This window comes from Toxorhynchites rutilus, chromosome 2 (assembly GCF_029784135.1).
Source record: "Toxorhynchites rutilus septentrionalis strain SRP chromosome 2, ASM2978413v1, whole genome shotgun sequence".
NCBI classification, from domain to species: domain Eukaryota; kingdom Metazoa; phylum Arthropoda; class Insecta; order Diptera; family Culicidae; genus Toxorhynchites; species Toxorhynchites rutilus.
In genome coordinates, this window is record NC_073745.1 from 98,424,356 (window position 1) to 98,438,525 (window position 14,170).

General features: G+C 40.9%; 1 protein-coding gene across 1 annotated transcript in view; it reads right to left on the reverse strand.

The window, feature by feature from the left end:
• Window positions 1-14,170, reverse strand: part of LOC129765973 (microtubule-actin cross-linking factor 1, isoforms 1/2/3/4-like) — a 229,666-nt gene that overhangs the window by 89,992 nt on the left and 125,504 nt on the right. The window contains exons 12-16 of the mRNA XM_055766432.1: window positions 8,336-9,044; window positions 8,067-8,271; window positions 7,641-8,009; window positions 7,552-7,575; window positions 273-1,188 (exon numbers count right to left, since the gene is read on the reverse strand). Coding sequence (XP_055622407.1) covers window positions 273-1,188; window positions 7,552-7,575; window positions 7,641-8,009; window positions 8,067-8,271; window positions 8,336-9,044 — 2,223 coding nt within the window. The remainder of the gene's footprint in view (window positions 1-272; window positions 1,189-7,551; window positions 7,576-7,640; window positions 8,010-8,066; window positions 8,272-8,335; window positions 9,045-14,170) is intronic.

Below are 14,170 nucleotides of genomic sequence, written 5' to 3' on the forward strand. Positions count from 1 at the left end.
TGCCATCTGAACTCATTCAAAGAAATAATTTGTCTCAAAAGGCCCGCGCTATTCCTGACCTTCCATCTGCCATAAAGTATCACAAATGCATAAACATATCCATTATTCAATTAAAGCTAATATGATCGGGGCAAAAAACGGACCATTTTTCTTGTCCACAAACATGCGAACCACTGAGCTACTAAACCGTGAACCATTTGCGCGGTAGATTTTTTTTCGTTTTTAGTCAAAATTTTTAACTCAATTCAATTAAACTGAATTTATGAACCTACCTTCAGCTCTGGCACGTTTCTCGAATTCGTCGAACAGTCGGTTCACTTCGTCCATTTCGCGCCGCAATCGGCGCAGCTGCGGATCGGCGGGATCTCCCTCCGCCAGCAGCTTGTCGGCGTCATCGTTCAGAGCGCGTCGGATTGCCGTCCGCTGCTCGGCACCCATCGCCAGGAACTGTTCGAAGTCCCAGCCCTTAACCACCTTGATAGTGGCGAAAATCATGTTCTGTCGCAGTCGCAGCTGCTTCTTCTGCCACAGCGCAACCGAGCGGTCGAACAGCCGCTTCAATCGATCGGCAGCTTCGATCGCTTCCTGATCGGGCGGTGGCAACAGCAGACACACCCCGTGGACGGAACCTTCGGCTCCCTTGGCGGTCTTAACGCGCCATTTGACGCGCCCGGATGTATCCAGCAGGGTGCAGGATTCGTTCTTTTCGAGTGAAATGTTACCCTGCTTGTAGGAGCATATCGTTTGCACGGTGTACTGTCGGTTCACTGGTTGTTTTCGCTGCTTCAAAGGCACTATGGTGGTGGCTTGGTGCTGCAAGTGAGACACCGTCTCACCGAACGCGTTCAGTTCCTCGCGGATATCCTGCATACCCCGCAGTAGACTCTCACCCTGATCCAGTGAAAATTCCGACTGGGAATACTTCGAGTTCAGTATGTCGTCCCGCTTGGTTAGCCAGTTTTCCGCCTCACGAATTTCATCGAAGAACGAGTGATAATCGGTGGCGTGCTTCAGGTGTACCTCAAGGCAGAGCGTTAGCTGTAGCAACCAGGACCACTGGGACTGGAGTGCCTGCAGGTGACCCTCGATGCACTTCGAGGCGGGATGCTGCTGGACTAGAAGGGCCTCACCGCGGTCCAGGATCGTGGCGAAGTGCATCTCGCGCTTCTCCAGCTCGGACATTAGATTCTAGAGGGGGGAAGAGTTACAGAACGTGTTAGATGGAACTCGAACGAAGGTGATCAGTTCAAATTGAAATGTATAATTTATTATTATCTACTAACACGCATTAAAATGTATCAACAATATTACGACTGAATAACTGGAATTATTTGACCCACACCAGGACTTGTCAATTTCGAAACTCAGAGATGAACCAGCCTTCTCTCTTAATTAAAGAAAAAAAAATCGAAACTAAGAAATGAATATGAACAAGTCCGATCACTTCAGCCAGAGCCCTTTTCGATTGATTCATTTTAGTTTATCATTTTGAAGTGAAATCGGGATATTTTCTATAGTCATCATTCTTCTGTTTCGTTCTGTCGTTTACTAACAATTTGAAAGCAGGAACTTTTATAGACGAAAAAAAATACTTGCAGCTTTGGTTTGTCCTAGGCCGTCTTCCGAAAAAAAAAATGGAATTAAAACTGACAGACTATCGGAAACTGCCACGTCATTAAACGGAGTGACGACTGGGGAGTCGAATTTTTATTGACGAAAAAAAACCATGCAGATACATGCAAAGTAATTACTAACAGTTTAATCAGACATTTTCGAACCTTACACATTGATTCGGCAGCAAGAACCGTTTGAGAAAAAGTCAATGGTCATCCTAAAATATCTTGTAGTGATCATGAGAAAGCTCACTATAGCACTACTACAATCGATTACTCTTATTTGTTTTTATTTGTGACAATGAGTTCGTTTCGAATACGATCACGAATTCATTTGAATATAAACCAGAAATGAAACGGACAGTAGTTCGGCCGGATACCGGATATCCGGCAAGTGTCGAGGCCGGATGACCGAATATCCGGCCGGATTCTACATAAAAATAATTATTCAATTTTCCGTTTATAATGAATATCCTTTGTTATTGTATCAAGTTTTTTTTTGCAAGGAACCTTGAATAGATGTTTTTTTCCGATAAGGATTGAATAAGAATTGATTAACCGGCTCTTTGCATAAACCAAACCATGATCCTTTCAAGTGCTCTCAAATAGTCAATGAAGAGTTATTTCTAGAAGTTCGGGGTATTCTAAACTAATATCCCAAATAAAAAAGCCTTTTTTTTTTAATTTTACCGGGGGAAATCTGGTGTAAATTTGGGAGAGTTCTGGACATATTAGTGACTTTTTGCAATCAATCATTCAATTTTCACGAATTCTTGTTGTATTACCGGGTAGAACGCGGCGTTCAATTGCGGCGAATCCTGAACCGGATGTAAATAAGGGTTTCTCCAGCTATTTTCTTCGGTTGAAAACTGGAGGGGAAAATTTGTAAAAAAAACAAAAATTTCATGAAGAATTAATTTTTCAATTAAAAAAATTCATTTTCAATTCATTTGAAATATTTGAACAAATGAAAATAAAACAATGTATTTAAATTGACAGCCTTAGGTGTCAAAATGACAGTTGTACGTCCCTCCGGTTATGTTATGTTGGAAAAAAATTAGACCTCGAAAAGCAAGTCATAGACAATGTCATAGCGGCCCAGTTCCTCTGTAGGATTCGGTTCTTTCGGCGCCGATCTTTAGACAAAACCCAACATCCAGTTAATTACAATATCTTGAACTAATTCATGAACAATGGTTAAGTCTTTTGTTTTGTTTCATTTGTATTTTTTTTGGTATTTGCTATTGCATTTTCGGGATGAGGTTTATGTCACTGGCACCCGACGGTTTTGTTTTAGAGTGCGGTTACTTTTATTTTTCGTGCATCGACATTTAGAAATAGAATGAAATATCGAGTTAAAGGGAGTTACGATAAAAATTTGTTCAACTAGAACTTGGCGCATTTCTTTTAATCTACTTTCAGAAAACCTGAACGCCCCTAATTTTGTGAATGAGTGCGTGCAAAATTATACCTCTATTCAGATATTGACATTTGTTCTCCAGTTATCATTGCAGCATTCAAGCAAGAGGAGCAAGGCATAAAAATTTTGCTCGTGGAGCGAAAACCGGAACTACTCGCTAGCCGAGTTAGCGTGATCGCTAAAAGTGGCCATATCAAACGTTACCAACTAGACAAAGGGCGGTACGTTCGAAATTTGGTCAACTTAAAGTTGTCGTATTTCTTTCGAGTGTGTATTTGAAAAAACCAGAACACCCCCCATTTTGTAGGTGCGTGCGTGTGGAATGATTCTTCTATTTTGATGTTGACGTTTGCTCTACGGTTATCAAAATGACGTCCAAGCATTTCTTCGGACAATTCTTGACATATATGTCCTGGTAGATGGTTCCGGTGACGAAGAAAATAACGCGTTTTCAAAAAAAGGGTGGGTTACGAAAATGCCCCCCCCCCCTTCCCTCGCTTTGCAAATACATACAGCAAAGCGGATTCCCCTAGGCGCTTTTATTTTTGATGGCTGTGTTAGAGAACATACTTCGATGGGAAGGAAAATTCATTTCACCCCTTCAAAGTATTCGGGAACGTTTGTTGACAACTAGGAAGACGGGATCGAGAGACAATGGAACCCGGAAGATTATTCAAGCTGAAATCTCCAGATGTTTAAACAAGCTAGAAGTATTGTTTAAAACCGTGCATCGAGCTAAAGATAAGAACTGGACCGTCGACTTACAAGAAAATATTGACTTTGGAGTCGCTACCAAATATAAAACACGCTACCCAAAACACGATCACGAAAAGTGTACACGACAATGATGAAAATCGGTGAAAGAACTGATTACATGGCATCGATTGAGCATTGTTTTAGGGTTCATGTGACATTTGGGCAAATAGTGTCCGATTGAATGAGGTTCTTGTGAATTTTATATATATAAAAAAATCACCAAATTTCCAATGAAATTAGGATTTTAAAAAAAATGTCTTAAAATTACATGAAATATCAAGATGTACTGTTAACTCGATTTTTTTTTTGACAAAAATAGACTTTTTTGCACTCGGTCGATTTTGACGTAGAACTACGTCCTTCATTAACCCTTTCGTTACGAGCGTCGTCTATAGACGACATCCGCGCGACGAGCTGTGTGTACGAGCGTCGTCTTAAGAAATTCATGAAATTCATACTTCTCTTCGATCAAACCAGCGCGGTGTGCATAGCACTTCGGCGGAGCACACTGCCGTAATGAAAGGGTTAAGGGTGCCAAATCAGAAAACACGTCCCATTTTCATGAAATAAAGTTAATAAAGTTAAACGTTAATAACTACTTTTGCCGCGAACGGATTTTGACGATTTACATTTCAAACGAATCGAAACTTTCCTAAAATTTGTTTTTATGCTATAGATTACAATCCCCTGATGTGTAAACAGTTTAAATTGATGAAAATTAGAAGCATTTCCATTTTTCCATACAAAGCTCTGCTCATTTGTGAGCTTCCCTACCCATGCCGTCAATAACGAGCAACTTATCGGCGATCAACGAAATTGAATGATTTAAAGTCTCATTGAACAAAGAAAAGAAGAAGATGAACGAAGGGGAATATTTACGTAGAGCATAAACATCGGATCTCGCTGAGGCTAACTTTCAGTATCATTCTAGATACGAAGCAATGAATATCGCTTGTTATTCCTTGTATTGCGTCATCACATGTCTTAGTTTCGGATTTGTGGGGGTTTAAAACCCCTTGGATAAAATATCGCACTTGCGGTGGTATCGAATCATGCATTTTGCAACACATCCTCCAAAGCGCTACCAACGGATGACGCACAAAATGAGCGGCCCGAACTGTCATCGTCTCGGCTACTTCGGCATTGGCTGGAACACCAAGCATTCGCTATCCGTCCGTCTACGAGGTAAGTCCTTCATGTGTGCTTCGGGGAGATTCTCTTTTGCCCGAACATAATGGATTCCACAGGATTGATTGATTTTTAGAAGGTCGATTTTTTCCATTTCGATTTTCGATTTTTTTAATCGATTCATTGTACCCGAAAAAGTCGTGGAGATCAATCTTTTTCCTTCGATTTTTTCGAATTCAGTTTTTTTTTCAATGTACATCGATTTTAATCTCTCCATCTGACAAATTTTATAAACATAATATCAACATTTGGATAGCTTTTGAGGGTGTCAAATTAGTGATAGTGAATAGGATTGGCGATCTTGGATTGATATTTAGAAGATCGATCCTTTCCTCTCCGATTCACGATTTTTCGGATCGGTTCTTTCTATTCCAAAAACTCGCGAAAATCGATCTTCGATCCTTCTAATCTATTTGATCGTAGAAAAAAAATTGTCAATTAGTTTTTCAGTGAACTTCGATTTTAATCTCACCAAAAACCACTTGATAAATTTGATAAAAATTGGATCCCTTTCAAGGTTGTCAAATTAGTGGACGTAAACTTAGGAGAAACAGTTTTGTAAGTTTGGTCGTTACAAAACAAGTGGTCACAAGCTATTTTTACATCATCACATTTATTAGGCTGACAATTGTGACGAGATGGATGGTGACATCAGGTCCAGCTAAAGCATTCTTTTTTAGAACTGGAACTACACGACACCATTGGATTCAACGGTATTATTATCAGCGTAGTTCTGGATGAATATCAGTTGTTGAATTTCTAATAATTTTCAATTAATTTATTTAATTAAATAATTCTACGACGGTTCAAGATAAAAGTCCTGGAAACTATTTTTTTTCTGGGCTTTCAAGTTGTTTTTTGTGACCTTCATCTTGAGAATCAAAATGAAATGCCTTTGATGTTTGAATAGAAATGTGAAGTGTTTATTCCATGTTTCAAAAAAAGACAACACTTCTATAGAACAAGTAAATAAATTGAAAAAAATGCATTCGATTTTCCAAAGATCGATTCTTTGGTACCGATTAAGCCAGTGCTGCTTGATTGCTACGCCGTTTAGATAATCGATCCATTTAGATCGATCTTTTTCAAAAGATCGCCCAATCCTAGTGGACACGACACGACGAATTACTTACACGCTGATGTTTTTGGCATTGTAAATCATCACATCAAAATTGCACCATTCCATTAAGGTTCTGAACTACACAATTTTTTGGGGAATCATCAAACTAGGTTACCATCGGCTCACCAAGAAAATAATTGTTCGGGAATCAGGTGTGTGATTTGGTTTCCCATGACAGTAGCTTTCTCCACTAAGGATAATAGCTGCGCTTATCTCGAGCATGAGAAAGTAATGCAAATTTTTTGTGGCCAGTAATATTAACAGGAGCGTTTTTTTTTTAGATTAGCGCAAAATGATGAGAAGTGCTGACATTCTCAGTCGCTTCAAGCCACCAATGTATGGCTCTGTATGCATGCTATGTTGAACGCTTGTTTGGTGCTGGTTGGTTTTCATTGTACGAAGGATATCTGGAGGCGCGATACCACTGAGACAATAATAAATAACAAGTAGCATAGTATTTGATACTTGCGAGAATGACAATTGTTGTTTCCATTCGATACCAAAGAAAAATTGATGTAGTTATGAGATGTGGAATAATGGTGCTGATGCAACGAGTATGTAATCGCCTGTAGTCGAATGTATGTCAATTGCGAAAAAGGCCACCGGAATAGCGTTCGAGGTAAATTTTCAATGTATTGACATGAAACAAAGTGCGACATGTGATCAGCTTGTGTATTGTTTGTTGTCGATTCATCAACAGGTTGTGAAGGTTCTGCGAGAGCAAGAGTGAATCATCAATCAATTATCATCAACTGATTCTACAATAAAAAAAACACCAAATCAAACCATTCTACTAAACAGTTATTTCTAAAATTTCGCAGCATTCTAGAATAATATCCGAAGTTATTAACAAGCGACTTGAACAAAATAACAGCGTAGTTCTACGTCAACAATGTGGTCGTATCTTGGTCACAACCCCCTATAATATTTCGTTTGAAAAGTCTATTTTCCACCAAATTTCCTTGAAATAACAGTAAATATTGACGTTTCATGCAATTTTAAGACATTTGGCATCAATTTTTTTTAAACCCCGAAATATTACGAAAATCGTGAAAATCGAAAATCAACCTTGATAATTTTTCGAATCTTTGTTAACCTTTTTACATCAAATGATAGTTGTGATAGTATTTTGCATCATTTATTTGATTATAGCTTTATTGGGTAATAAATTCGGTTCAAACTAGTGTTACTTGTGGTAAACTGAACGTCAAATTGCTACCGTTATTTCGACAGTCATCTTTCGAAGAATATTACCAAGATATTTTCATTAATAGTGGTGCCATCATCATGAGCCAGATCGGAATTTTATCAGATAATGTCTCATTAAAATTTGGATACTCTCACATCTGACCTAGTTCTGCTTTTACTAGGGCAACGGAAAAGGAAAACAGTTTCCATGAATTAAAATCGAACATAAAAAGAAATGACACGCGATGACAACTTTCGATACTTACATCATCCCCATTTCCGTAGGAACGCTTACGGGAATACCAATCGTTAGTAACTAATATAACTGAACCAACCAACCACACATCCGACTCACCTCATAGTACCGATGCACCGCGGAAAGATCCAGATTCTTGTCGGCCCAGTCCCGGCTAACCTCGATCTGCTCGCGATCGTTTAGCCAGCTCAGCTCGGCCGTTGCGGCCGACAGGAATTCCTGCAGCGCGTCCAGATCGGCCAGCCGCTTCGTCGAGGTGCTCAGCAGCTCGGCGTAAGTTTTCTCCAGCTGGCTCAGCTTCTGCTGGTAGAGCTGCAGCTCGTCTCCGGAGAAGTTGCTCTGGTGCCGCTCGCACTGGATGATCTTCGAGTGGAACTGATCGATCACTTTGTGCTCGTGCTGGTGGCGCTCCAGTTCCACCTTCGCGGACGGCAGATCCGAGCCGTAGTCGGAGGTGAGCAGTTGTTTCTGGAATAGAATTCAGTATTTAGTAGAATGTTACATTTTCTAGATATTCGCACATACCAGCTTCGTCTGACACCACTCCGTGTATTCCTGTACGTCTCGGAAGTATGGATTTGTGCCGATTTGGCGTGTTTCGGTGACTACGCGCGTCTGCTTCGTGATTGTGGTCTCCTGGACAGGGTAGCTCAATCCGGAAAGTTTTTGTACTAAACTAGTGTGGAATGTTGTTCGTAACTGGGACCATCGCTGATGCAGTTTTGTGACTCTGAAAATAAACAAATACACATGAGAGTGAATGAAACATGCTCAAATCGGTATGCGAAACCAACTTCTTGTGCAGGTCGGAAGCCTGGGGATATCGCCCATCCTTCAGGCTATGGCAGTCGTCGTTCATCTCCTGGAGGGGTTGCTCCAGGTGGCGGATATCCCCCTCGAGTCCTTCGACGACGTTCTTCGCCTCGACCGGGTGTAACCGTTCGATGCGGCGGCTTTCCTCTGAGATTCGCGTTTCGATCTTCGTTATCACGGTTTCGGTGTGCTTGTACTCGCGCTGTACCTTCTCCGCCAGCTTCTGGAGACGCTCGAGCCGCTGGACCTCCTGCTGGAGGATCATGTCACGGTCCGCCAGCGCGGACATGAGCCTGTGCCAGGCTTTCTCCAGCGATTCCGGTCGCAGCTCCGTTTCCACGTCCACTTCGCCGATGGATTCGAAATATTTTTCCAACTCTTTGTATATGCTGAACAGACGCTGCTTATCTCGCTGTCGCGGTGGTACTTCCTCGCTCCGGAATCGATTCAAGTCCGTCAGTAGTCGCTTCAGCTCGATCAGTGTCGTGGGGAAGGCGCGTTCCTGCAGAAGGGATGTCTTTTCGCGGCACCAGTACAGTAGCTGTTGGGCCAGTTCCCGATATTCCTGTACCCTTCGCTGGGACTCCATGTCGAAAAGGGGGTGCATTTGGGGTGGCTCCGGGAACACATCGTAAAGTGAGCTGAGATAAGTGATCATGGACTTCTCATCCGGTTCGTTCGTGTCAACATCTGAATGAATTGAAGAAAAAAACAGACAGCGTCAGTAAATTACGAATAATGGCAAACAGAAACAACACTCGGAAACAATAGAGTCATCTCCCCGTCGTTATGCCTAGGTGACTTTCTTAAACAGCGGAACGACAACGACCGATGTGTGTCTTTGTTTCGCCTCTTTTCTGCACCTTTGTTTGACATTCGCCCTCGATCGGTTACCCAACAGGGTCACCTGATGAGGGAACGATGTGGTTACGGTTTTGGCCACACATTTCCAGCTATTGTTTGCATTCAGGCGATGAATGCTTCTTTTTATCATTTCATTAAAGAGCTTGCGATTGCTTGACGAAGAAAACAAGGCAAAACGTTATTTAATGATGGTTTGGAGTTAATAGCATGAAATCAGAAGAGATACAAAAGTTTTCGCAATTGCCCACTTTTGGGGAAAAGAGCAAGCATTCAAATGTCGCCGAGGGGTTGCGATGTAATCCAACCGCAAAAAGAATGCTTTTAAAATTGCTGCTTGGTCTGCGCGTCCTTGTAAACAGAGAGAGAGAGAGCGGAAAACGAGAAAAGAATTTCAAACATTTCTAGCAAACATCGCAGAAGGGTGCATGCCAAACACAGCACGGCAGCTTGTTTATGTATGAAGGGAAAACAAAACTGTTTGAAGTGAACAAACCGTGGCGCTCCCGAGCGATTCAACTTCAAGAATGTAAATTTTTGACTGACATACCTCAAGACATAGCTTCCCTGTTATTACTATAATTTTTTACTTTCCTTAAGCTTCGCTATTTTTTTTGAAGCAAAATATATTGTGATTCGGTGTTCTAATTATTGAACGCTCATTTAAGTTCGGGATACAGAGCACTAAGAACTCAAACTGAGGATTGTGCTGCTAATATATATGCTATTGCAGCCAAAAAATTACAGATATAAATTTTAAAAAACTGGTAGAAATACATGGTCCCATCGACCACGAGAAAAATCAGCCTGCCGTGTTGATCTGCGCCTATATCCTAAATTGGAAACTTAGTCGTAGTATAAATTGAAAAGACAACACCACGATAGTATCTGTACTCTACGAGGGCAGTCCGATAAGTACTTAGCCTACAAAAAGAACAAAAATTTTGGCGATTTATTTCTCAACATAGTCTCCTTTTTGCTCGATACACTTGATCCAGCGATGCTCCAACTTCTTTAATCCATCAGAAAAATACGTTTTCTCGAGGTCTGCAAAGCAGGCCTCCGCGGCGGCGATGACCTCCTCATTTGAACCAAATTTCTGCACGGCGAGTGACTTTTTCAAGTTTGAAAACAAAAAAAAACCGAGGGGTTGTATCCTAGACACAACCGCTCAGGACGTAGGACTATGCAATCTGTTGTTTTATCGTTTCGGATATTATTTGCGAATACGTCGAAATTCCATAAATCACTCTTGAATAAAAATTTCCGGGAATCTGGAAAGATTCAATGGCTTGCGTAGTTTTGTAGAATCATTTCGAGAAGCAACGATTCTTTCTTGCCTTTGTGAGAACAATACTAATTGGTCAAATGTCGCAATTTGTTTATTTATATCAATGCACGCATTGCACTGAGTATATAACGAGAGACATCTTCCATGCATCACCATTCAACAAGCATCAAACACGCGTCTAACAGATGCACACAGTTGCAGTGACCTATAATCATTGGCACTCTTCCCTTCTTCTGCTGCTTTGCCATGGCCATGGTTGTATTAATTGCAATGCCAGATGCACTTCAAATGAGCGCGTTCAAAGATCGAGAGGAAACATAAAACACAAAACGAGCGGAATAAGTAACCTTTGTTGTTTCGGGCACAGAAAGATTCTGAGAATTTTCCTCAGAGGAGATGCACTACTTATACGCTAGCGACAGCTTACTTACTATGCAAGGTTGGAGTTTTCTTCGCAAATATTCTCTTTTCGCTATCGTTGTTTTTATTCTAGCGACTGTATATCGACAGCTTTGTTCTGGAAGGCACACAAATGGACAGAACAAATGTATGGGGAAATGGAAATGCTTCCAATTTTCATCAATTTAAACTATATACAGACTATGGGATTGTAATGAATAGCATATAAAAAAATCTTAGAAAATTTCCGATTCGATTGGTTTGCAAATTGTTAAAATCCGTTCGCAGCAAAAATAGTTATTAACGTTAACTTTATTTCATAAAAACGTGACCTGTTTTCTGATTTGGCACCCTTAACGTAAGACGTAGTCCTACGTCAAAAAGTCGCACGGGGCCAAATCTGCAGAATACGGTGGATGGGGCAGCAGTTCGTAGTGCAATTCGACGAATTTGGTCGTCGCGACGGCGGAATTTCCACTTTTTTCAAAAGCCGCAGACACACCCGCTTCCACACACGGACAAAACAAAACTACGAGTCCGATTCGGCTGAAATTTTGACAGTAACCGTTTACGAGAATTTACTACACGATAAGTAATCTCTCTTACGATACTGACACCATCGAGCGATGAGGCTAAGTAATTATCGGACCGCCCTCGTTTATTAGCAATAAGACAGTGTGTACCACACACCGGAGTAACATTTTGAAGTTGCATTAACACTTCCTTCGCCCTACGTTGTCCGGCTGAGTTCTTGCAGGGCCTTGGGCTTGCGAAAAAATAAATCAATGAAAGTTAAACTTTGTTTGTATACATCTCATACATAATCTGCCAATATGTTTTTTGACGTAGAACTACGTCTTTCATTAAGGGTGCCAAATCAGAAAACAGGTCACGTTTTTATGAAATAAAGTTAACGTTAATAACTATTTTTGTCGAGAACGGATTTTGGCGATTTATATACTAAACGAATCGTAAATTCCGTAAGATTTGTTTAATATTCTATACATTAGATTCCTCTGCTTTGTAGATGGTTAAAATTCATGAAAACTTTAAGCGTTTCCATTTTCCCATACATTTGTTCTGTCCATTTGTGTGCTTTCCCGAACAGATCTGTCAATAACGAGCAACTTATCGAAGACCAACGGAGGGGAAATCGTAGGATTTGAAGTCTCCGTGAACAAAGGAAAAGGTAGAAGAATGAAGGGGAATACTTGCCTAGAGTATAAACAGTGGATCTCGCTGAGGCAAACTTTCATTCGGCATCGGACTGTTGAGCAATCCAGTTCACTTTGCTTTCACTGCGCTTCGATCTAAGATTGGACCCCACCAGTGGTAATCCACTTGGATATCGTCGTTTGGTTTTTCTGTTCGTTTGTCGCGTTATTCGTATCGTGTGCTTTTCTTTCCACGTCATAAATTGGACGTTTCGCGTAGTGTGTGATGAGCAAGAAGAAGCGGAAGGCAGGTTCGAGCCCTGCAAAAAACGAACGCATTGCCAGGGGCAATAAAAATTCGAGGCAAGCGTCATCTAATGATGCACGCGATGTTGGTGCAGTGAAAAGCGCTCGCACTGAAGCGAGCCTTCGCGAGTGTGACACAGCATCGAACAACAGCGAAGTAGGCGATTTCGGCGCGTCGGTCGAAAATGCAAACCCTGTACCCAGGCAGTAACTAAAATCAAGCGCCCCCGCTGGGGGTGAAGGCAGTCGCTCTTGACAAACTCATCAGCGAATTCGCATCGATGGGTGTTACAGCAGAAAACAAGCTGTGTAGCATAATTCAGTCTTTTTCCAAGCTGTTAACATTGTTTGTTTTCCGTCTTCATAAGGGCTTCGTTGGTGCCTTTGAGAATGCATCAATGCATTAAACTGACGTTATGGCGAAGCAGGCGGTAAGGTTGAGCGCCAAAAAATTATTTGAAGAATACCAAGCATCTTGAATGTCTCACTGCAATGTTATAAGTTATTTGAGTTCGCGTGCCAATTGTAAAACTGCCTTCAACTAGGATTGCATTTGCGCTAATATTGATCATAATGAAGCATTGCTACTGTTTTCGAGGTTGTTATTAACAAAAAGAGTTTATTTCGCTTGTTTAAGTCACCAAGAAAGTAAATGTCGTTCTGGAATTTTGTATGTGATTAGGTTTCGCTTGCCAATAGCAAAACCTCCTCTACTAAGAGTGACAGCTGCGCTTCCCTCGAGCATGAGAAAGTAATGCAACTTTTTTCGAGGCCAGTAATATTAACATAAGCGTTTCTTTTGAGAATAGCGCAAAATGATGAGAAGTGTTTATATTCCTAGTAGTTTCAACCCACCAATATATGGCGACTTATAGAAAAAAACAGTGTAGTTCTACGTCAACAATGCGGTCGTATCTTGGACACAACCTCCTATAATTTTTTAATTTGAAGACAAACTAACAACAATAATACATGTCAATGTCATTTTATACGGGTTTCGCATGAAACAGTAGTACAACTCATCCGTAATATACATTAATAGTAAGATTTAAGGGAAAAATTCCGAAACCAATATTTGTTCTTCGAGGCTCTCATTTGGGAAACCCTTTTCTCAATGATGTTTGCGTTTTTCTTAGAAGTGTTAAGACAAAGAATCCGTATACAATAACAAAATTGTACGGCGATCCCTTTCTATTTATATAAATAGAAAATGATATAGGAGTGCATTTTCTCACTTGAAAATCCATTTCTACTTTCGAACAAAGCTCAATTTCGTTAGCGCAACATCAAATGGACTAGCAACGCTTGTCACAATGTAGTTGCTGAACATATGGAAATTCAGTTTTCCGAACTTTCCTACTTCCTTCAGAGTTTTCCAAAAGTTTCCTTAACGAGAGAGGAGAAGTGTCGAAACACAATTTCTTGGCCCCTAAAACCTCTACATACCAAATTCGGTGGAGGAGTATCGAACCACCATTTGCTTGATAAGTTCTCAAGCTATGCAGAAATTTGTGTTTCATTAGTATGACAGGCCCATCATAAAAATAGCCTCGAACCACAATAAAAACATTGCTTTATCCCTGAAACCTCGACATGCCACATTTGGTTCCGTTTGCTTGAATAGTTCTCGAGTTATGCAGAAATTTGTGTCTCATTTGCGGCCCACTTTAGAGATGGAGAGGAGTGTCGAACCACCACAAAAATATTCCTTGTCCACTAGAACCTCACCATGCTTAATTTGGTTCCATTGGCTTGTTCAGCTCTCGAGTTATATGTTTCTCCTCTCCCTCTAGGAGAGTAAAAGA